The 23,511-nt window shown below is 41.0% G+C and overlaps 1 protein-coding gene across 5 annotated transcripts in view; it reads left to right on the top strand.

Annotated features, from left to right (window-relative positions):
• The first annotated feature begins 21,098 nt into the window (after positions 1-21,098).
• The window catches only part of CDK19 (cyclin dependent kinase 19), a 168,095-nt gene continuing 165,682 nt past the window's right edge, over positions 21,099-23,511 (top strand). For 2 of the 5 annotated variants that reach the window (XM_034668987.1, XM_034668988.1), the window contains exon 1: positions 21,376-21,500. Coding sequence is in view for 2 of the 5 variants with exons in the window: in XM_034668991.1 (XP_034524882.1) it covers positions 21,373-21,500 (128 nt within the window). In the remaining 3 variants the exon portion in view is untranslated. Of the gene's footprint in view, positions 21,501-23,511 lie in introns of all 5 variants that reach the window. The other 3 variants (XM_034668991.1, XM_002927551.4, XM_034668989.1) reach the window with 3 other exon arrangements.

The following is a 23,511-nucleotide window of genomic DNA, read 5'->3' as shown; positions in this document are numbered from 1 at the left end:
TCGAATAGTAAATTTCTTTTTTGTCACTTGTTCTTAAAGTATAATTTTTTGGTAAATAAGTGTAGATTGACTCTTAGTTTTTCTCAACAGAATGAAGATTTTGTGCTTCTTTCTTCTGCCTTTAGTTGTAGCTGTTAGATCAACTGTAATTATTGCCCATTTGTAGGAAATCTCTCTTCTCTCTGGCTGTTTTCATATTTTCTCTTTGTTGGCATTCTGAAGTTTCGTTATGACATGATTAGGTATGGATTTTGACTAGATATGGATTCTGGGACATGTAAATTCTATGGTATATGGAACAATGGCCCCTCAAAAATGTCCAGATTCTAATCCTCAGAACCCATGAATATGTTAGGTTACATGACAAAGAGGAATTAAGGTTGCAGATGAAATTAAGATTGTTAATCTGGTGACTTTAAAATAGGGAGATTATTTTGGATTATCTAAATGGGCTCAATATAATCACAAAGGGATTAAATATGGAAGGGGGAGGCAGAAGGAAGGTCAGAAATGATGTGATGTGAGACAAATTTGACCTGCTGTTGCTGGTTTTGAAGACAAAGAGGGCCATGAGCCAAGGAATTCAGGCTGTGTTTAGGAGCTGGAAAAAGGCAAGGAAACAGGTCCTCTTCTACAGACTCCAGAAAGAAATGCAGCCCTGGAGACATCTTGATTTTAGCCCAATGAGACCTAAGTTGGACTTTTCACCTACAGAACTGTTAAGATAATAAATTTGTGTTGTTGGTAATGGTAAGTTATAATAGCTTGTAACAGTAGTAGTAGGAAACTAACAGTCTCTGGTTATGGTAATGTTATGGTTATGGTAACACATTATGGAAAACTGTGGTCATTTGTGATAGTAGTGATAGGATTGAAATTTCTAAGTTAATGGTAATGGTTATGGTAATTTGTTATGGTAATTTGTGACAGTGACAGGAAACTAATACAGTCTCTTTCATCAATTCTGGAACATTTTTGGCCCATATAACTTTTAATATTGCCTCTTCATTCTTTCTCTTCTCTTCTTCTAGAACTCTGATTTAATATATGTACACCTTTTAACTCTATCTTACATTGCTTCTAATCTTGCTTTCATATTTGGTCTGTACTACATTGTGGGTAATTTCTTCAGATCTATTTTCCAGTGTACTCGTTCTTTTTGCAGCAGCATTTCTTTTCTTTCCTTTTTTTTTTTTTTAAGACTTCCGTATTTATTTGAGAGAGAGTGAGTGAGTGAGTGGGGGGGAGGGGCAGAGGTAAAGACTTTGCACTAAGCTGGAGCCTGACATGGGGGCTCAATCCCACAACCCTGAGATCATGACCTGAGCTTATATCAGGAATTGGATGCTTCACTGACTGAGCCACCCAGGTACCCCTGCAGCAGCATTTACTGCTATTTAACCCATCCATTAAAATTTTCACTTCAACAATTATATATTTCTTTTCTAGAGGGGTTATCTGGTTCCTTGGTAAACTTGACTTCATTTTTTTAACATCCTCTTGTGCCTTGCTCCAATTTTCAATCTTATCTTTTATTGCTTTAAGGGTATTAAACATACTTATTTTATATTCTATATCTAATAACAATTCTAATATTTAAAGTTTTTGTGAAACTGATTCTAATTCATGGTACCATATTTTCTTGTGTGTTTGATGACTTGACTAAAAGCTTATGGTTCCTTGGTACTTTATCTATGGGAACTGTTTGAGGTCTCATTCCAGAAGAGGATTTTCTCTTGCTTATACAGATGGTCCCTGACTTAATGATGGTTCGACTTAGGATTTTTTTGACTTTTCACTGTCAATTTATTAAAAACAACATGCATTCAGCAGAAACTGTATTTTGAATTTTGGTCTTTTCCCTGGCTAGCCCTGTATGGTATACACACTCTCGTGATGCTGGACAGTGGCAGTGAGCTGCAGCTCCCCCTCAGCTACCCAATCACACAGGTAAGCAACCAATACACTTAAAACCATTCTGGGGGCTACTGGCTGGCTCCGTTGGTGGAGCATGACACTCTTGATTTCAGGGTCTTGAGTTTGAGCACCATGTTGGCGGGCGGGGGAGTGTAGATTGTACTTTAAATAAAAAAATAAAAATGAAAAAAATAAATAAAATAACTAAAACCAGGGACTCCTAGGTGGTTCAGTCAGTTAAGTGTCCGCTTTCGGCTTAGGAAGATGAGCAGTAATAGCACTCCCCTACATAGCATTTCTGCCGCACAGACACGATAGACAGGAATAACCTCAAAAGTGTGGATAGTAGTAAAATGTAGCAAAATAGTTAAGAAGTGATTTGTTTTAAATACTTATCACCTTTGTTTTTATAAAATTTATTTAATCTTAAGTTGATAGAGTTTAATTTTTAGTGATGACTGTTTTTCAACTGGCTTACAGAATTCCTGGAAACTTAATTGCTTTTGTGAGCTGGCAAGAGTAGGGTCTGGTACAACATTAGCCATTTTGCTTATCATCCTATTTCAAATGGCTATCCCCTTCCATTTACTCCTTTTTTTTTTTTTTTTAAAGATTTTGTTTATTTATTCGACAGAGATAGAGACAGCCAGCGAGAGAGGGAACACAAAGCAGGGGGAGTGGGAGAGGAAGAAGCAGGCTCATAGCAGAAGAGCCTGATGTGGCTCAATCCCATAACGCCGGGATCACGCCCTGAGCCAAAGGCAGACGCCCAACCGCTGTGCCACCCAGGCGCCCCTCCTTCCAGTTACTCTTTATCCCATGATCCCAGGGTCCTGGGATCGAGTCTTACAATGGGCTCCTTACTCAGCAGGGAGCATGCTTCTTCCTCTGCCTGCTGCTCCCCTGCTTGTGCTCTCTCTCTCTGACAAATAAATAAAATCTTTAAACAACAACAACAAAAGCCTAAAACCATTCTACACCCATACAACCATTGTTTTTCACTTTCAGTATTCAATAAATTACATGAGGTATTCAGCATTCATTATAAAATGGGCTTTGTATTAGTTGATTTTGGCCAACTATTGGCTAATGTAAGGGTCTGAGCACATTTAGAGTAGGCTAGTTAGGTAGTTTATTAAATGCATTTTTCAACCTACAATATTTTCAATTTGCAGTGGGTATATTGGGACATAATCCGTCATAAGTTGAGACCTGTACTAGCTTTCTAGGGGCATGACTTAGGACCAATTTAAAATATATTTTCACCATGAGGTTTTTTTTTTTCTTTTCTTTCTTTTTTTTTTCTTCCTTTAGTGAGCTCTACATCTAATGTGGGGCTTAAACTCATGACCCCAAGATCAAGAGTCACATGTTCTACCAACAGCCAGCCAGGCCCCCCCCTAAGCATAAGGTGTTCGGTGGTACGACCTACACATTAAGAACTGTGAAAGATTTTTTAGATTTTACTCGCCAGTTAGCCTGCCATAATTGCATGGATTTTTTTTTTTTTTAATTGCATGGATTTTGGCAGAAGACACACTACTCTTGGGTCAGAGACCAAGGACAGGTATTACTCAAAGCAACAGCAGTAGCGAGAGTGTCAGCATTTGTGTTGGCTCCCCAAGGCCCAATTCCCAGAGGCAACACAGAGCAGGCCAGGTGACATCTGTACATGCAGTGGGTTGCATTACAGGAAAGGAACCTTGAACTTATGGAACATGCGTATTTTATAATTGGCAGTAATCATGCCTGCTTTCTTTTCCAGAGTAGACTCTATGGCTATCTTCTAAGGCTGTACACAAACCTTCCACTGGTCCAGAGGAAGAACCATCAGTATCTTCCAAGACTTCTCACTACGTAAACTGTTGAAAAGATAGTCTAGAACAAAGACAGTCAGGGCCTCTGTTCACAAGATGCGCAGAAACTTGAGTAACTCATTAAGAATTGTCTTCTAACAATAGGTAATTTGAATTGAGCCATGAACCCGTGCTTGCGTTTGGCAAATTATTAGGGTAGCTTTGTCTATTTCTATTTAGAGCCAAGATCAAGAGAGATCAGTTTTCTTGCTGTTCTCTGGTGTAGGGCAAGTGTTTTTGTTTGTTTGATAAAAGTGTAGACCTGTGTATGAGTATGTGTGTGGGTTAAGGATCTCCTATTAGACTCCCCACCTTGGCTGGAATCTTAGGTTTGTCTCCTGTCCCTACGCCCTTCATAGTCATTAGAACTCTAGTCCAAGCTCAATAGAGTTCAGAAGACACCCCCACTGCCCATAAAATCTTCCTTTTTTTCTTGTTTACCTCTCCAGATTCCTGCTTTCACTTGGTTTTTGGCCTCTGGTTATTCCTGAATTTTTTAGTATCTCAGAAATGTATTTCAATAGATGTTTTGTTTCGTTGAGAAGTATTATTATTATTATCTATATGAGAGGGTTACTCTGTGTCTCTAATCTCCTATACTGCCATGGTGGCTAAAATGCAGGGAGGTAATCATAATTGGAGCTTAGAGTATCATGAGTCATCTGAATGAAAGCTGAATTCACCCAGAAGGCTGGCAGGTTTGAAAGAATATACTTAACCAACATGATTAGGAAATGAGGTGTTTTAGTGAACTGGATTTCCCCCCCAGTTATCTAAAGAACCACTTGCTTGGGGGTTCTACCCATGTAAGGCTGCCATACACAGGAAGCAAGGCCTCAGGATTCTCTAAGTTGTATATAGCCACTGCACCATTGCATTGATTGTTTTGTTGGCAACTTTAGAAATATTGCAGGTTTTCAATTTCATGGCTTTGATATAGTAACTACTTGGATCACTCCAGGGTTAACAGACTCTGAAAACTTGCTACTTAAAGTGTAGCTCATGATCAGCATCAGCATTAGCACCATCTGGGTGCAGTTAAAAATGAAGATTCTTAGGCCCCTCTCCAGCCCCACTGAAACAGAATCTGCACTTTAACAAGATTCCCAGGTGGTTCCTTTGTGCATTAATGCTTTATATTTTTTAAAGATTTGTTTATTTGAGAGAGAGGGGGAGAGAGAGAGAGAGAACACGCGCAGAGGGGCAGACTCACTGCTGAGGGCAAAGTGTAGAGCCTGATGCAGGGCTGGGTCCTAGGGCCCTGAGATCATGACCTGAGTCAAAATTGAGAGTAGGATGTTTAACCACCTGAGCCACGCAGGTGCCCCTGTGCATTAATGTTTGAGAAGCACTGCCCTAGAAAAATGTTTTGAAGAAGGTACAGTTGTTAGTTGTTGCTGATGACTCCAGAAGTCATGAAATTTGGAGGCAGTATAATACAAGGTAGAAAGCATGGTTTTAAGAATCATAATCTGAGGTCCACTCCTGAATTTACCAGTGTGAGCTTCAACAAATCGCTTAACATTTCTAAATGTAGGATCTTATTTCACAAGATTGTTGAAGGAATAAAAAGAAATAATGTAAAGAGTGCCTATGACAGCACCTGTCACATAGTAGGTATGCAGTAATAGTTTATTTTCTTTCCTTTTTCGTGTCTTGCCTAGAAAGAATAAGTTTTCCATCATTCAAGTGTGTAGAAAATAGTTTTTATAAATCCATAAGAAATGTCAGTTATTAAAAGAGTTACATTCATGAATAGGTAAGATATAAATTATAAAAGTTTCCATAAATGATGAAATATGGTTTATAAGAGATGCATACAAACATATTTAAATTAAAACAGAAATGAAAAAAAAAACAAATGAAAATCATTGGAAGTTGAATAGGAAAAATACCTACCACATAGCCAATCACAGTTACTCTAGGCAAGTTTGAAATGTAACACTGAGCTTCCTAATCACCATAGCAAAGACGAAAACTCGGTAGATTATATAAGGAAATTATTCCAGAGATAATTTCCTTGGCATTAAGGTCCAAGAGGAACGTGTTGCATGAGTCCTTGTCCAAGGAGCATCAAACAATTTAACGGGATATATTTTAATGGTACAACTGGAAAGTAGCTGTTAAGATAATGAAAACATGATTTTTAAGGGGTCTCTGGTGTTTTATACTTGAAGACTAAAGATAGATGGAATCTGAGCAGAATTCTTTCTTCTTCCTTAATTACTAAAAACCAGCAGAGGCTGAAAGAAAATTTCTTAATAAGCTCTCTAGGAATGGATTATCTATAATTCTTGGAAAACTTAATTTACACAATCAGAGGAATATTTTAAGTATCAGTTATAGGCATGGTAAAACGTCACCCAGAATTTTTCTAACCTGTATAGGAGGCATGTAGACAATTGGAAGAAAATATTCTTTTTTCCCTACCAGTAGGGACCAACCCTTTTTTAGCTTATAAATATTAACATGCTCTTTTCACTAGATTCCTTCCCAGTAAAATAAATGAAGGTATATATATTAAAACAAAACTTAAGCCAGTTGATGTTTTGTGTTTTATGATTTTTTTTTAAGTAAGCTCTATGCTCAATGTAGGGTTTGAACTCATGACCCCGAAATCAAGAGTTGCATGCTCTACTGACTAAGCCAGCCAGGTGCCCCTATTATGATTTTAAAATCAAAATAGTGTAGAATTCCTATTAATTTCTTAATAGTTTGAAACAAAAAAATGCATGATCAGAAATATTTGGGAGATGTGCTAATGAAGAATATTTTGGCAAGTTTTTTATAATCTATTGTGTTTTTTTAAATATTTTTAAAATTTCTGGGTTTTTTTTACTCTGTGATATAAATGGGCATCCCTCCCTATTAATACAAACTAGATCCATACCATTCTTTTAAATGGCTGTAGCGTAACCCACTGAAGGGATATGCTATTATTTATTTAAACAATATTTAAACTGTTTTTAATTTTTTTATCATAAAAACCATAGTCATGTTCATCTTTGTACATATATCTTTACACACTTGCTTGGGATTACTTCCCCCCCCCTTCCCTGGGATTACTTTATCTTGAGAATTCTCAAAGTGGACTATTAGGTTAAAGGGGATATGTATTTAAATTTTTTTTTTTAAGATTTTATCTACTCATTCAACAGAGATAGAGACAGCCAGCGAGAGAGGGAACACAAGCAGGGGGAGTGGGAGAGGAAGAAGCCCGCTCATAGCAGAAGAGCCTGATGTGGGGCTCGATCCCATAACGCTGGGATCACGCCCTGAGCCAAAGGCAGAGGCTTAACCGCTGTGCCACCCAGGCGCCCCTATGTATTTAAATTTTTAAATTCATGTTGCCAAACTGCCTTCAAGAAAGATTACATCAGTTTACACTGAGAATTATAACATTGAGAATTATAACATTGTCCAATTTCCCTATCTTTAGTGAAAAGCAGCAAACGTTATATATTTGCAAATCAGAGAAGTGAAAAGTGATTCAGGAATTATTTTATATTATGCTCTCAAAAGAAGGGGAGTGAGGGAAGTCAGGTTATCATCTCGGCAGGAGACTAGCTTCATTCAGCCTTATCCCAAGTGGACCTCTCGTATATGACTTGCACCACAAAGGTACTGCCTTGAGGCAAGAAGACCAACTGTGAGCTGCGAGCTGCTTCTGGGAGGGGGTAACCACCTTCTTAGATTAAACAGTTCCCTTTATCTAGGGCTTACTCTCTAGACGGAGAACGGATAGCGGTGAACTTTTAGCTGCCAACACTTATAGCAGCTCTGGGATGGGTGTACCTTCCTACAGGGAATATTGGTGGGTGTAAGTAGTCAAGTAATCGAGTAGTGTCCTTCTTAATTCATGTCCACCTAGAACCTAGGATGTGACCTTACTTGAAAATAGGTTCTTTGTAGATATTATTAGTTAAGGTGAGGTTGATAGGAGTTAGGACACAATACTCCAAAATATGGCACCTTGGCATATTGAATATTTTAAGCTGAAGCAGTTTGAGAGAACAGCAGAAGCAGTAAAATCGTCCGTCCGGACCACCTCTCTCATCCCCTGAAAGAGATCATAAAACACTCATGTGAGAGGTAGCCTCCCTACATCCCAGGGGAAAGGAGTATCCTTATCTCTGAAGGAAAACAAAGGGACCCTAAGAATATGAACAAGACAGGACTTGCTAAGTTTCCCCCAGTTTACTACACTTATTCCCTTTAACTTATCATATTCTTCCACAACTCTCTACTCTTCATCAAATCTAGCATAAAAATCTCAGGTCTGTTTCTATGAGTCTTAATTTCCTTATGAAGTTCTCCTGTGTCACGTAAAAGTTTTTGCAGACCCAGCTAGAGACCCTAAGAGGGTAAAGGAAAACTTTTTCCTCCCCTACAAATTCAAGCTAGATTACAGTGGGCCCTAAATCCAATGACTCGTGTCCTTATAAAAAGAAGAGAGCACACAGACATACACACAGAGAAAGTCATGTGCACATGGGGGCAGAGATTGGAGTTATGTTGCTATAAGCCAAGGAATGCCTGGGGCCACCAGAAGGTGGAAGAAACATCTGTGGTAACATGGCCCTACTGATATCCAGATTTTAGATTTTTAGCCTCCAGATCTGTGATAGAATAAATTTCTGTTGCTTTAAACGATCAATATGTGATATTTTGTTATAGCAGCCCTCGGGAACTTATGAAGTAGGGTACTAGCTATTTACGAAGCAGTTCTTAAAAGTATGGTCCATGGACTCCTGGGCATCTCTAATGCCCTTTCTGGGAGTCTGTAAGGTTAAAACTATTTTCATAGTAATATTAAGACTTTATTTGCCTTTTTTTTTTAACTGCATTGATGTTTCAATAATGGTGCAAGAGCAATCAATGGTGGGTAACGTTGCTGGTGTCTCAACATGTATGAGATAATGGCACCAAACCGTACTAGTAGTCACTGTATTCTTCACTGCCATACTCACAATAAAGAAAATGCCAGTCTGTATAGGAATGTCCTTGATGAAGCATAACAATTATTAGCTTTATTAAATCTTGACCCTAGAGTACATAACTTTTTATATTTTGTGTGACAAGTGCTTTGTCTGACAAAGCAGAACAAAGCACTTCTGCTGCATATTGAAGTACAATGGTTGTCTTGAAAATGCTTGTGTAATCACTGGAACTGTGAGCTGAAGTAGCCACCTTTTCCCATAGACTATCATTTCTACTTGAAAGAATACCTGCCTGAAAAACTAGGATTATTCAGACTTGGGTATTTGGCATTTTCTCAGAAATGAATGATGTGGGAGCACCTGGCTGGTTCAATCAGTAGAGCATGCGACTCTTGATCTCAGGGTTGTAGGTTTGAGTTCCATGTTGGGTGTAGAGATTACTTAAAAATTAAAAAAAATATAACTTGAAAGAAAAAAAAGGAAATGAATGAAGTGGCACTGTTCCTTCAAGAAAAAGAGTTGATGGTATTTATTACCAAAGATAACAGTTGAGTTTTCAAGCAAAGATTAGTATTTTGAAAAACTGACACTGTGAGCTTGATATCTTCTCAATTCTTAAAGAGTTTCCTGATGAGATCCATGGTGATATTAACAAATATGATTTTTATGATCAGGGAATGTGTCAACATTTGTCAGATTTGCATAACTCTGGGAAACATTTTCCAAATGACTAATGATTAATGTGTGAGAAAAAGATATATTCAAGTTCAGGATAGACCAATGTTGATTTTTTAGATAATAGAATATGAAAACTTCAGTGCTATTGGTTTCAAATATTATACTGTAATCATCTTTAATAAACTACCACTTGTTGGGGTGCCTGGGTGGCTCGGTCGGTTAAACATCTGCCTTCAGTTCAGGTCATGATCCCAGGGTCCTGGAATTGAGCCCCACGTCAGGCTCCCTGTGCAGCAGGGTGCCTGCTTCTCCTTCTCCCTATGCCCCTCCCCCCTGCTTGTGCACTCTCCCTCTCAAGTAAATAAATAAAATCTTTAAAAAAACCACTATCACTTGTTTTGATATAGTATCAGAATATAATACCCACATAAATACCTGAAAAGTCTGTTAAGAAACCACTCCTTTTTAATTTTTTAAAATTTTTTTAAGAGAGGGAGAGAAAGAGCGAGAGAGGGAGGAGGGGGAGGGAGAAGAGAGAGAGAGAGATATAGGAGGGAGGAGGGGAGAGAGGGGGAGAGAGAGAGAGAGAGAAAGAATCTCAAGCAGGCTCCATGCTCAGTGCAGAGCCTGATGTGGGGCTCGATACCACAACCCCGAGATCATGACCTGAGCCTAAATCAAGAGTTGGATGCTTAGCCAACTGAGCCACCCAGGCACCGCATACCTCTCCTTTTTTAAAACTATGTATCTGTGTGATGCTAGATTTTCTTCATAGCAAAACATAATCAATAAAACATAACCAAAACAACCTACTGTAATAGAATAAATGCAAAAGTAGAGATGAAAATCTACCTGTATTCTGTAATCCAAATATAGAGATTTATGAACACATAAAACAATGACATTCTTTTCACTAATTTTATTTTTGTTTTGGGAAACAGTTATTTTTCATATAAATGTGCTGGTATATTATTGTTATGTTTAAATAAAAACTATTTAAATTAATATTAGTGTCTATTTCTAATACACTAAATATTTATAAAAATAACCCACATATATAAAAGTTCTTGGGGTCCTCAATTTTTAAGAGGGTTAAGGAGTATGGAGACCAAAGAGTTTAAGAGAAGTTAGTGTACTATGAGTCTTGTTTTAAAAAAGCAACTTTAATCAAAACTTTACAAAAAGTATATAGGTATATAGACTAAACACTACTTATCAATCAATAATAATAAAGTCAATGAGAAGATATTAAATTCAACTATATCTGATAATATTTAATCAGGCATATTCTTTCTCATGATCTACTTCACTGACAGTGGTTCCCACCTTCAATTTCAGTTTCATTAGTTATTTTATTTTTATTTTATTTTTTTGAGAGAGAGCATGTGTGCAAGCACAAGTTGGGGGTGGGGGTGGAGGACAGGGGAGAGGGAGGGAAAGGGAGAGAAAGAGAATCCCAAGCAGGTTTCATACCCAGTGTGGAGCCTGAAGTTGGGCTCAATCTCACAACCCCGAGATCATGACCCAAGCTGAAATCAAGAGTCAGATGCTCAACCAACTGAGCCACCCAGGCACCCCCTCAGTTTAATTCATTCTTAAAATTAGGCTACTCAGGGTGTCTGGGTGGCTGAGTCAGTTGAGCGCCAGATTTTTGGTTTCATCTCAGGTCACGATCCCATGGGTCGTGGGATCGAGCCCCATGTCCAGCTCCATGTTCAGTGGGGAGTTTGCTTAGAGATTCTCTCCCCTAAAATAAATAAATAAACCTTAAAAAAATAAGATTAGGCTACCTGACGCACTCTTTTTTTTCCCCTCATGGATAAAATCATCTTTGTTTTATTTCTCTTGATGTATTTGAATCCTTAAAACTAGTTCTACATCCCTATAAGGGAGAAGGCTACACATTTGTGGGGACAGAAAGTACATGGGAAATCTGTCCCTTCCTTTCAATTTTGCTCTAGAATCTAGAACTGCTCTAAAAAATAAAGTCTATTAAAAACACAAAGACAAAATAAAGAAACAAAAAGCTGAGTGCTGCATCCCCAATTCTGTTGCCATGTTCACTTGGCTACTGTAGACGGTAAGTCATGCAAAGGAAGGATAAACTCTTTGGATACCTGAAGCATTCTTTTATTTAACAAATTACTAAGTGTGTATGGAATACTATACGCGTCTAGGCATTGGTTATGTATTGGTAAGTAAAATAGACATAGCCTTTGCCCTTGTACCATGATTCCTCTTCTAAAGATGGGGGTGGTGAATATGTTTCCTTTCTGTCCTTTTTTTTCTTCCTGTCCCTCCTACGACATCACTGAAATAGAGATTCAGAAGCACAAAGAGGAATAAAACAGTAGTGAAGAGACCAAAGAATGAGCTTTTAAACATTTCCTTTTTTTTCCCCCAAAGATTTCTTTTTAAGTGATCTCTATACCCAAGGCGGGGCTTGAACTTAGAACCCTGAGATCAAGAGTTGCATGCTCCACTGCCTGAGCCAGCCAGACACCCCTACAACATTTCTATGAGACTATTCTGACACATGGAATGAGGAAGCTACAGGCCTCATCTACAAGGGTGGAGAGATGCAGGTGGTCTGCCACAAACCTCTAAGTGTTGGGGCTGCTGGAGCTGGCATACAAGGAAATGCAGTGACAGACTTTAGAGTTGGGATGTTAATTGAAGAATTGCATGTAGAATAGTAGACCTTCCGTTACCTACTTCATTCTTCATATGGGCAAAATACTGTCAAACCAAAGGCATCAGATATTTAGCACCAAGTCAAAAACAGGAGTGCTGTTCTCTAAGAGAAGGGAAACGCTAAGACACCTAATGTAAGTATTGGCTCCTCAGAGGATAGAGAAAGAACTGATTAAGAGGCATTAAGAATCATCTAAGATGGGCGCCTGGCGGCTCAATCAGAAGAGCTTGCAACTCTTGATCTCAGAGTTGTGAGTTTGAGCCCCACATTGGGTGTACAGATTAGTTTAAAAAATCAGTCTAAGAGGTCCAACATGAGAGTCAATCAGAGTCCTCAAAAGGGTGCAAAAAGGAGTGGTGATGTGATGGTAGTGAAGAGGAGAAAGGAAAGTCAAAGAGAAAATAAATGAGCAAAGTGAATTCAAAATACCCATACCCAGACACATCCTGAAAGATTCTATTTCCATGATTAAAGAATAGGTCCTAGGGGCACCTGGCTGGCTCAGTCCGTACAGCATGCAACTCTTGATCTCAGGTTGTATGTTCGAGCCCCACAATGGTTGTAGAGATTATTTAGAAACAAAATCTCTTTTGGGGTGTGGCACCTGGGTGGTTCATTTAGTTGAGTGTCCAACTCTTCATTTCAGCTCAGGCCATGATCATGGGATCAGCAATGTGTGGCTCCATGCCCAGCAGGGTGTCTGCTTGAAGATTCTCTTCCTCTCCCTCTCCCTCAGCCCTCCCTGCCCCAGCTCATGCACTATCAAATAAATAAATCTTTTAAAAAATAATTTTTTTAAAGTAGGGGGGTAAAACAGATTTCTTTCTTTCTTATTTTTTAAATATTTTATTTATTTATTTGTCAGAGAGAGAGAAAGAGAAAAAGAGAGAGAGCACACAGGAAGGGGGAGTGGCAGGCAGAAGGAGAAGCAGGCTCCCTGCCAAGCAAGGAGCCTGATGCGGGACTTGATCCCAGGACCCGGGGATCATGACCTGAGCCCAGGGCAGACGCCCAACCAACTGAACCACCCACGCATCCCAAAACAGATTTTTTTAAAAAAGATTTTATTTATTTATTTGACAGAGAGAGGCAGCCAGCGAGAGAGGGAACACAAGCAGGGGGAGTGGGAGAGGAAGAAGCAGACTCATAGCAGAGGAGCCTGATGTGGGGCTCGATCCCATAACGCCGGGATCACGCCCTGAGCCAAAGGCAGATGCTTAACCGCTGTGCCACCCAGGCGCCCCATCAAATCAGATTTCTAATACAGTTGAACCACTGACTGTTAGAAAATAATGGAGGTATGCCTTCAGGGTTCTGAGGAAATTTCACTTTTAACTTGGAATTGTATATTCAGCCAAAAAATAATCAAACATATAGTTTGGAAAGCAACCAATCTAATCTTTGCTCACTGAGGAGCTCACAGCCTGTCTGGGAAGAAAGACAGGTAAACCTGATATGCTTAAGGTAAGAAAGTGTAAAGAGGTCTCGCAGGTGTTACCAACATGAAGAGGGCACCCAACCTAGTCTGGGGAGGCCAGAGAAGACTTCTTGAAGATGATCCTGAGTTGAGCCTTGAACCATGAGGAAACAATTTGGTAAATCTCTTCAATAAATTTCCCTGAACTAGAGTAGACTGTGGTAAGAGAAATTTTATCTCCATATTCAAACTTGACTTCCACATAGCTTATAACTGGTCATGACTAAGGGTATAAGCATTAAAAAATAGTAATGATTTTGCTCACTCCTTCTAACACATATGCACTGAACCTGATTTGCAAGATGTGCAGCTCAGTTCACCTCATGACTAATCCATTGGAAATGGGGCACACCTACCTTTCCTTCTGACTTGAACAAATGGATGAAACCATCACTTTTTTCTGTCACTGTGGTTCTCTATCTGTGTCAAATGAACTCAGTTCTTCAATGTTTAGGCCAAACCTTCCAAATTCCTTATTAGCATATGATTTAGGTCTTATTAATATCTCTGTGATTATCATTTATTTGTTTTTTGCTTAGATCCCAGGGCAGGCTACATTCAGATGTCAGAGAATGATTTGTGCTGTATTGGGGCTAAGAAGTTTGAAGAATGAAAAAAATAGTTGGCAAAGTCATATTTGTGAACTTCCTATTTCTTTTTCTTTCTGTTTTTCTGAAAACATAGCAAAGCCAAAAAGACAAATAAGGTAGCTATGAAGTCCTGCTCCTACTTGGAATTTTCTTCTTTTTTGAATGAAAAAAAAAATCCCCAGCTCTCTTTGAGATAAGCATCAGCTGAATAGACCTACTTCATTGTTATTTTGTAGCACACTGTAGTTACTATATATTTGAAAAATCCCATATTTTCCCATACTTAATCTACTAAAAAATGATAATAAGAAGAACAAGAAGATCTTGGAATCTGTTTACAAGGCTACTTCCCCCCCCCCCTTTTTTTTAAAGTAGGCTCCACGCTCAACATGGGGCTTGAACTCACAACCCTGAGATCCTGGGATCAAGAGTTGCATGCTCTACTGACTGAGCTAGCTAGGCACCCCTCCAAGGCTAATTTCTAAAGATCAGATTCATTCACCATGACATGTTTTTGTCATCAGAGCAGAGAAATACGGCCAAAAGACGGAAAGGGAGTGTTTTAATAACATTCTTGTAGTTAGACTCTCCTTTAATTAATATTTTTGTTTTTACTTTTTAAAGATTTTATTTGAGATAGAGAGAGCATGTGTGAGAGAGAAACAGAGCACGTGTTTACACAAGCAGGGGGAGGGGCAGAGGGAGAGGCAGGCTCCCTAGATCCCAGGACCTTGGAATCACGACCTGAGCCTAAATCAGGGGTCAGACGCTTCACTGACTGAGCCACCCAGTAGCTCCTAGACTCACCTTTACAAAGAGAAAAATATAAATAAGAAAGCCCACTCTGGGGATGCCAAAAATTCCCTCCCATTCCCACTGAATGTTGTGTGGGGTGAGGGAAAAGATCACTTGCCTCCGTTTTTTCAGGATGGCCCCTCATTCAGTGACCATCAAAACTGAGCATGGTTGCTGGTTGAATAGTGTTCCCCCAAAATTCAGGCCCACCTTGAACTTGAGAGTATGATATTATTTAGAAATGATTTGTAGATGTGTAAAAGTTACAATAAGGTTGTAACTTGTACAATGAGGATTAGGGTGGGGCCTAAATCCAATATGACTAATGTCCTTTTAAGAGGGGAATTTGGACACAGACATAGATGGAAGATGGCCATGTGAAGACAGAGGCAGAGACTGGAGTTATGTTACCACAAGCCAAGGAAAGCCAAGGACGGCCAAGGACTATTGACAACCACCAAACTAGGGGGGAGGCATGCAGCAGATTCTCCCAGAAGGAACCAACCTTGGTATACCTTGATTTCTGGATTCCAGAATTGTGAGAGGAGAAATTCCTGTTGTTTTAAGCTACCCAGTCTGTGGCAATTTGCCTTAAACTGACAGAGGCTGTCAGCTCTTCCCATGCCCTATCAGCAGCTGGTGGGCATTCCTCGCTTAGTTTGGGAGTTCTAGCAGGAAGAGGTCCAATTCTAGTTCTAGCAGGAAGAGGTCTAATTTTTCTTTTTATAAAAATTTTGTTTATTTATTTATTTAGAGAGCCCCCATAAGTGAGTGGGAGGAGGGGGAGAGGGAGAGGAATAAGAGAATCTCAGGTGGACTCCACACTGCGCCCAGAACCTAACCTGGGGCTCGATCTCATGACCCAAGCCAAAATCAAGAGTTTGATGCTTAACTGACTGAGCCACCCAAACACCCCAAGAGGCCTGATTCTTAAGCCCCATTGCCTCTCATTCCTCTTCCTCAGCTTCCCTGACACTCACTGTGTATTAAAGATACCAGAATGTTTCCCTACCAGCTTTTTAGCTTAGACCATCCTTATTAAATGGAGCTTTGTTCTCAGACTTTTTTTTTTTTAAAGATTTTATTTATTTATTTGACAGAGATAGAGACAGCCAGCGAGAGAGGGAACACAAGCAGGGGGGAGTGGGAGAGGAAGAAGCAGGCTCATAGCGGAAGAGCCCGATGTGGGGCGATCCCATAACGCCAGGATCACGCCCTGAGCCGAAGGCAGACGCTTAACCGCTGTGCCACCCAGGCGCCCCTGTTCTCAGACTTTTAATCAATGTTTAAATAGTCTGAATATGCCTCCCAGAAGAGTTACAGGTATTTACATGGCAATTAATACTCTGAAATCTGATTGGCCAGAGAACTGTTGCTGTTTGAGTGGAAGAGCAAAGGCAAGGAAGGCCTCTTTAACATACTAAGACAATGAACATCTCAATGGCTGTGGCAATCCTACAGTCTGTGTATTTCATATGCCCTCTGACTCTTCTGCGCCCTGAGAAAGTGGAAACAGATGACTGATATCAATCAAATATTAAGAAAAAGAAAGTAGAGGTAGTGATTTTAACATATACAAAATGGAGTTTAAGACAAAGAGGATGGACTGTCTCAATAGGGTCATTTGATCTTGATAAATGGCCCTGTTAATACTTGACAGTATTGTCCTCTAGTGTCATAGAAACCTGCGGTTAAATCCTATCACTAACTGTAACACTCCATAATTTATCTTCCTAGAGCCTCAGGTTTTTTATATCTGCAAAATGGAGATAATACATATCTTCCTCATAGAATGGTTGTAAGGATATTAGCCAATTTATATAAAATGCCCAGAATTCAATATTAGCTTTCATTTTCACTCTGGTTACTTGCCAAAAAAAACCATGCCAAGACCATCATTCCTTCTTTAAGCCCCCTGCTCAAGCCCCACTGCTTTTTTTCCTCTGCATCTGATCATTCTTTCCATGTTATATAGAAATTATTACTTTTATTATAATGAGGCTAGGAATCTCTCAGTTCTTCAATTCCCTTTCCTTCACGGGGGCCTAGTCTTACTCTCCCCACTCTCCTTCTGAAGATTTCTCCCTTTTCGTGTGAAGCTACCTCTATTTGGATTTTGTCCCCTAGAAGCTCCATATTTTAGCCCCAATATTTCCTATGTGTTTACCTTTTCTTTCTCCACCAGTTCTCTCCCTTCAGTATATGAAAAGCTTCTTCCTCCTATTAAAAACAAACTAATAACAAAACCAAACTCTGAACTTCTCTCGACTATGGTAGGTTCAATTCGATCTTCCTCCTTTCTTAGCCAAGTCCTTTTTTTTTTTTTAAGATTTATGTATTTATTTGAGAGAGAGAGAGAATGTGTGTGCACACACACACAAAGAGGCACAAATGGGGGGAGGCACAGAGAGAGAGAGAGAATCTCAAGCTGACTCCCCGCCAAGCAGGGAGTTCAAGGTGGGGCTCCAGGTGGGGCTCAATGTCACAATCCAGAGCATGACCTGTGCTGAAATCAAGAGTCAGCCACTTAACTGACTGAGCCCTCCAGGCACCCCTACTTTTTCATTTAAATTTTATTTATTCACCTTTTGAAAAGGCAACATTTCATGAATCAAAATTCAGAAAGGCATAGAGTACAAATTCTCCCTCCTATCCCTGATCCTCAAGCCATTTACCTTCCCTGAGCAAATGGTTTCCTGCGGTCTTTTTAGAGATCAGTCTATGCATATACAAGGAAATACATATTTTTCCTTTTGTATGAAAATTTTAGCATATTACAGACACTCTTCTGATCCTTGCTTTTTTTCAGTTAAAATTTTATCTTGGAGGTCTTTTCATATCAGTGCCTAAACAATTTCCTCATTGTTAAAGTGTTCTCAAAAGCAGAAGCCAAGATGGGACTAGACATGCAAGAGACTTACTGGAGGAGATGCCTGTGAGGGAGAAAAAGGAGGGATCTGGAGACAATCAGAGAGAGATGCTGATCTGAGCCCCATGAACCGGGGGTGCATATGAAGGGTTGAGGTAGTCAGTGACTCAGACTGCAACATAGTTATAAGAAAGTTTTAGATTGGCTTAAACCTCGGGATTCCTTAAGACAAAGTCACACATCAGAGGAATCCCGCATCCTGCAGGAATGAACCTGCCAGAACATCCTGCTATGCTCAGTCATCGACTGGGAGCAGTGCACGGGAGTGTGGCTTCATTGCAAATGCAGTGGCAGATTCAGGGCTTAGCAGATGGAGCCTCCCTGCAGGGAGGAGATGAGAGGAATAGTTCATAGACTTCATATTATCTTTAGGGCTGCATAATAATCCACTGATGGACATGTCATACTTTATTTAGCCATTCTGGGAGGTATATCACAGCGTCTACCATAAGGAGTGGTACTACTATTTTTTTTTTTTGTAAACTACTATATAATTTTGATAGATGCTGCCAAGATCAAAATCTAATGTATATATTGGTATATATTTTGAGTGTATACTTCCACTAGCAATGTAGAAGACTATTTCCTCATCTCCTTAGTAACACACGATGTGGTAAAACTTCTTGATTTTTTTAGTTAAACTTTTCATAATCTATATTTGATTTTTCACTTAAACATTTTCCCACTTTTCATTTACTCCCAAGTACATACTCATTAAGCCCTGACTCTGCAATTTACTAGTTGTCTCAGTTTGTTCATATGCAAAATAAGAATCATAAATCGACAAACCTAATAGGGATATTTTGAGGATAAAATGAATGCAAAACTCCATAGTTAAAAACAGCAACCAACCCAAAATATTCTCCATACCCTACACTGATGCTCTTCAAATCTCTACATTTAGGCCAGACTTCTTGTTGGCAAGTAAAAATATTCATCTCTTTACTTGTTCTTTTTTTTTTAATTTTTTATTCAAATTCAACTTACTTGTTATTTCTGTCTTGATATCCCAAAAGCACTTCAGATTCAACGCGCTCTAGCCAAACTTACCATTTTTCTCTTAAAAATTGCTCGTATTCCTTTATTTACCTTATTGTTAAAGTCAAAACCCTGGAAGTCATTTTGGATTATTCTCTCTCCCTTAAACCCACATTTAATTAATCACTAGGTTCTGTTGAATTTGATTCATAAATAATTCTGGTATCTGTCTTTTTCTCATGATCAGCACTGTCACTCTATGGTTCAGATCCCTGTATCTTATAAGTATTGAGGCGATAGGTATTGCTGCTGCTGCTTCTTTTTTTTAATAGGCTTCACGCTGAATATGGGGCTTGCACTCAAGACCCTAAAATCAAGAGTCACATTCTCTACCAACTTGGGGAGCCAGCCAAGGTGCCCAAAGGCAATAGCTTCTTTACTGTTCTCATTTTCTTCCAATCTACCCTGAACACAGTTGTCAGGAGGAGTTTTTGCATACATAGCACTGATTATAATACTCCTTAGCTCAAGAGTCTTTAATGGCTTCCTATTACGTATAAAATGATGAAATTTAAAAACTTTTAATTGACATATATATATATTGCTCTTCATAATCTGACCTCTGCTTATCTGTCTAACCTCTTTTTAGATATCCCCTTTCCCTGCTTTAATCTGTAACATTCAAATTAGTTGCATTTCTCAGAATATATCATGTTTTCTCATTATATTTGTATTTGCCATCCTGCCTTAAATAATTTCCTGCTACTTGCCCACTTGCCCTTCACATAAGGTTCTTTAAATTTTGGCTCAAACTGACTTCCCTTGTGAAGCCTAGCCTGACTCCTCTAGAAGTCTTCCTATTCTACCACTGCTCTTTGTACCGACACGGTTTATGTTCAATTTGCCAGCATGTTTCTTCAATAGGTTTTAGTTCTTCTGATCGAAAAGACCAATTTTCATCTAGTATCTCCAGCACTTATCACAGTTCCTGGAAATAAAAGAAACTCAGATACTCAGATACTTTTTGATTGATTTCAAGATCCGAGAGTTTCCCAAGAAATTTACTCTTGTAGTAAATAAATGATCTCCACCCCTCCCCAACACACCAAATTTTCCACGTTTCTTCCAAAACCTAGCAGGCAGGTCACTATTAACTTTCCTTACCACTTTAGATAAAAGTGACCATTTCTTCCTTTGTGCTCCCACTAAATGTGGTATATTAGTCCTATCCTAGCAGCAATGATGTTTAAGATTGTATCCCATGCAACTGACGCATAATTAAATGAATCAATGTTCACCTTGATCAAGGAGACTTTCTTAAACATTCTCGGAGAATGTCACCATTATGCATAGACCGTAAAAAACCTTTTACAATCCAAACCTGATGATTGTTTTTAAAACGATGCATCCTCCTGGAACTTTGTCCTTAGACAGATGGCCAAAGCTTGGCTGTGGGAACCGCATATGGTGGGAGGAGACCATGACTAAAGCGCGAGGAAAAGGATGATTGGCTGTTAGAGCTCAGAAGTTCTCCTCAGACCCGTGCTAGAACTCGGAAACCGCTGATGGCTCAGCTTTTGAAATACGGTTTTTGCATCGTAAAGAAAAAGATTAACCTATCAGGAACAACCGAGCACACCCAATTACCAATCAAGAGCGGGAAAGGAGCCAAAGCCTGGGGATACCCACGCACCAACAAGGACGTCATTCTCCAGTCTCAGCCAATGAGCGGTCGGACGGGGGAGGGGGCGGGGTAACAGGCGGACCAATTGCCACAAAAAACAATCTGCAGTACAACTGTTCTAACCACAGTCCTCGCTTCTCAAACCGCTGGAGCAAACTCCTGAGCAAAGCACTTGTCCAACACTTTCCACTCTCCTTCTCGTCCTGAAGCAGTTATAGTGGAGTACCTTCCTCACACCAGAACAAGGGCCTTCTTTCCACCAGGTCTCACAGACTCGTAGAAAGAACGCAGCAACTTTGAGCTTTCTACCGCCACAGGAACTGGCAATCCGGCGCTACCTGAGGGGGAGGGGCGGCCCCAATGCGCAGGCGTGCACGCCTCGTGGGGGCGGGGTTGTAGAGGCCCAAAGCGACCTGGGTAGTGTATTTCTTTTGCTGGCAAAACTCAACCGCTCTTGTGGTCTTCGGAACTACGTTTCCCAGGGGCCCTCGCGACCTCGGGGTGGGCGGGATGGTTCGTTAATGAGCTCGAGGAAGCCGCGGCGCGGCCCACCAGGTTCCAAAACAAGGAAATGAAGGGGGGAGGCGGGACTGGGGCTGCCTGCGGGAGCCGCCGCCGCTGCCGCCGAGGAGGAGGAGGAGGAGGTGGAGGAGGTGGCTGCCGCGGCCGCCGAGGAGTCCCTTGCTGAAGGCGGACCACGGGGCGGCGGGCGGCGCGCGCGCGCCCGAGAGGCGGCTGTTGGAGAAGTGGAGCGGCGGTCGCGGGGGGAGGAGGAGGAGGGACTGAGCGGCGGCGGCCCCCGCGTCCCGGTGCCTCTATGGGGAAAGCAGACAATGGATTATGATTTCAAGGCGAAGCTGGCGGCGGAGCGGGAGCGGGTGGAGGATTTGTTTGAGTACGAAGGGTGCAAAGTGGGACGCGGCACCTACGGGCACGTCTACAAGGCGAGGCGGAAAGATGGGTAAGAGCAGGGGCGGGGGGAGTAGGCTCGCTTGGGTCCTCGCCCTGCCCGCGACCGCGCGGGATGGGTGGGTCGGAGCCGGGTCGGGCCGTTCCCGAGGGGCGAGGCGGAGGTGGTCGCGGGGCCGCGTCCCAGCGCGGACTGAGGGACGCGGGTGCTGCCCGCCCCCCGCGCGGCCCCGTCGCGCCCCTCGAACTCCCGCGGCGCAGCCCAGTCGGGGGGCGTCGGTCCCGTCCCAGAGGGCGCCTTCCTCGTGCATAGAACTGGTGGCGGGACTCGAGTTGGGACCTCGGTTGGAGGTGGAGTTTGTGGGGTCTGGTCTCTTGGGGAGACGCGGAGGGCTGGGAGAGCTTTGCCGAGGAGTTGCCGCTCCGGCCCTCGGCTGGTGACGGTCGTTGTGGAACTTCCAATCGGCTGAGCGCCTCCCGGGGGCGGCGGTTTGAAACCTAGCCGAAGAGCCGGTCGCGCGGCCGAGCGCTGGGGTCCTAGCCAGCCTCACGGGTATGACCCGCCGGGCACCTCTGCCCTTGGGGCCAGCCAGTCCACTGGCTTCTCAGCGCAGCCCCCGGTCCCTGTCTGTACCCGGCGACTTCTGGGACCCTCCTCATTCGCCCCCGATTTCGCTTTTTCACATTCTGAATTCCGCACCTTCCCTCGAATGTAGGACCTCCAGGGAAACTAACCGCGTTTACCCGCAGAACTTCAGAGTTTGCCAAGTTCTCTGGTAACTCATTTCCCCCCCTCCTTGGATATTCTCGCGTCCTCCACTCCGACCCCTGGCTAAATGACTGCGTGCTGGGGTTTATCGAGCACCTAGATTATCCAGGACGGAATGCGAAGTGACAGGGATCTGGGCCTTAATCTTTGTTTTCCTGGGAGTTGAGGGAGAACCGTAGTGACCTCTTAGGAGAAGGCGAGCTGGATAAAGAATTGAGAACACCTGTACTTCGTCCTGTAGGGTAGATGGGCTCGTACTGTAGGTCAGGTGGAACGAGCTCCCTGCCTGCGAAGGGTAGGTTTAAACCAATCGCCTCTTCACCGCCCATCCTGGCAGGAATTCTCCACCCCCAAAGTTAGGAGCCCAGGAACGTCTATCTTCCTGTCCCGCTCAGATTTCAAACACTTAGATTTCAGAAACTATATGAAAGAGAGTTTTTAGGGTTCGTAACAGAACATTTCTGAGTAAAGTGAGTATCAGCCATAATGACATAAGATTTGAAGTGCTGCCTATCTTTCTGCGCACTCTGTTGTAATTGGTATAGGTGATTTATGAACTTGAGGACGGAAGTAGAGTGTGTGTGCTAATTTCATACAGAGAACGAGAAAGCACGACTTTACAAATTGTTTTATCATAAAGTATCATGGAAATCACCAGGTACTATACACGTATAAAGGATTGTAACTGCAAGTAATTTTTGTGTTACATCTGAACGGGCCCCATGGTATTCAGTTGTAAACTTTTCTCATAATTCTTTCAGTTAATTGCCAGGTGTCCTTGAATTAATATCTTGGAATGTGAGGTAGTATAATTAACTTGTATTTTGTTTTCGGCGTATTAACTTTACTTGTTCTACTGCTGTCCCTGTAGGAATCTTATCAGATATATTTGGAGAGAGGACATCTAGTTTTCGTATTTGGACATTGGCATTACAAAACAAATTACACGTGGTGTTTTTCATACTCCTCATGCTAACTTTATAATATACTTGATCTGGGATTTCTAAAATGTATTTTCATCTTTGTTGTTAAAATAGCTACTTTTTAGTAGGCAACTTTTGAAAAAAGTTGAAAATTCTGCTTTTGAATTGTATTTCGATAGCATGGGCTATAACAAAAAACAGATAATTTAATTTCTGCTTCTAATTGTTCTTTTTGAATATTTTCCCCTCTAATAAAGTTCTTGATTCGACTACACTTTCTTCTTGAGTGAAATTTGTTTGATTAGAATTAATAAAATTTATTTAATAGAATAAGATCAGTTTGTGTATTTTCAAAATATACTTTTAAAAGA

This window comes from Ailuropoda melanoleuca, chromosome 10 (assembly GCF_002007445.2).
Source record: "Ailuropoda melanoleuca isolate Jingjing chromosome 10, ASM200744v2, whole genome shotgun sequence".
Classification (NCBI taxonomy): Eukaryota; Metazoa; Chordata; class Mammalia; order Carnivora; family Ursidae; genus Ailuropoda; species Ailuropoda melanoleuca.
This window is presented reverse-complemented; position numbering and strand designations above follow the sequence as displayed.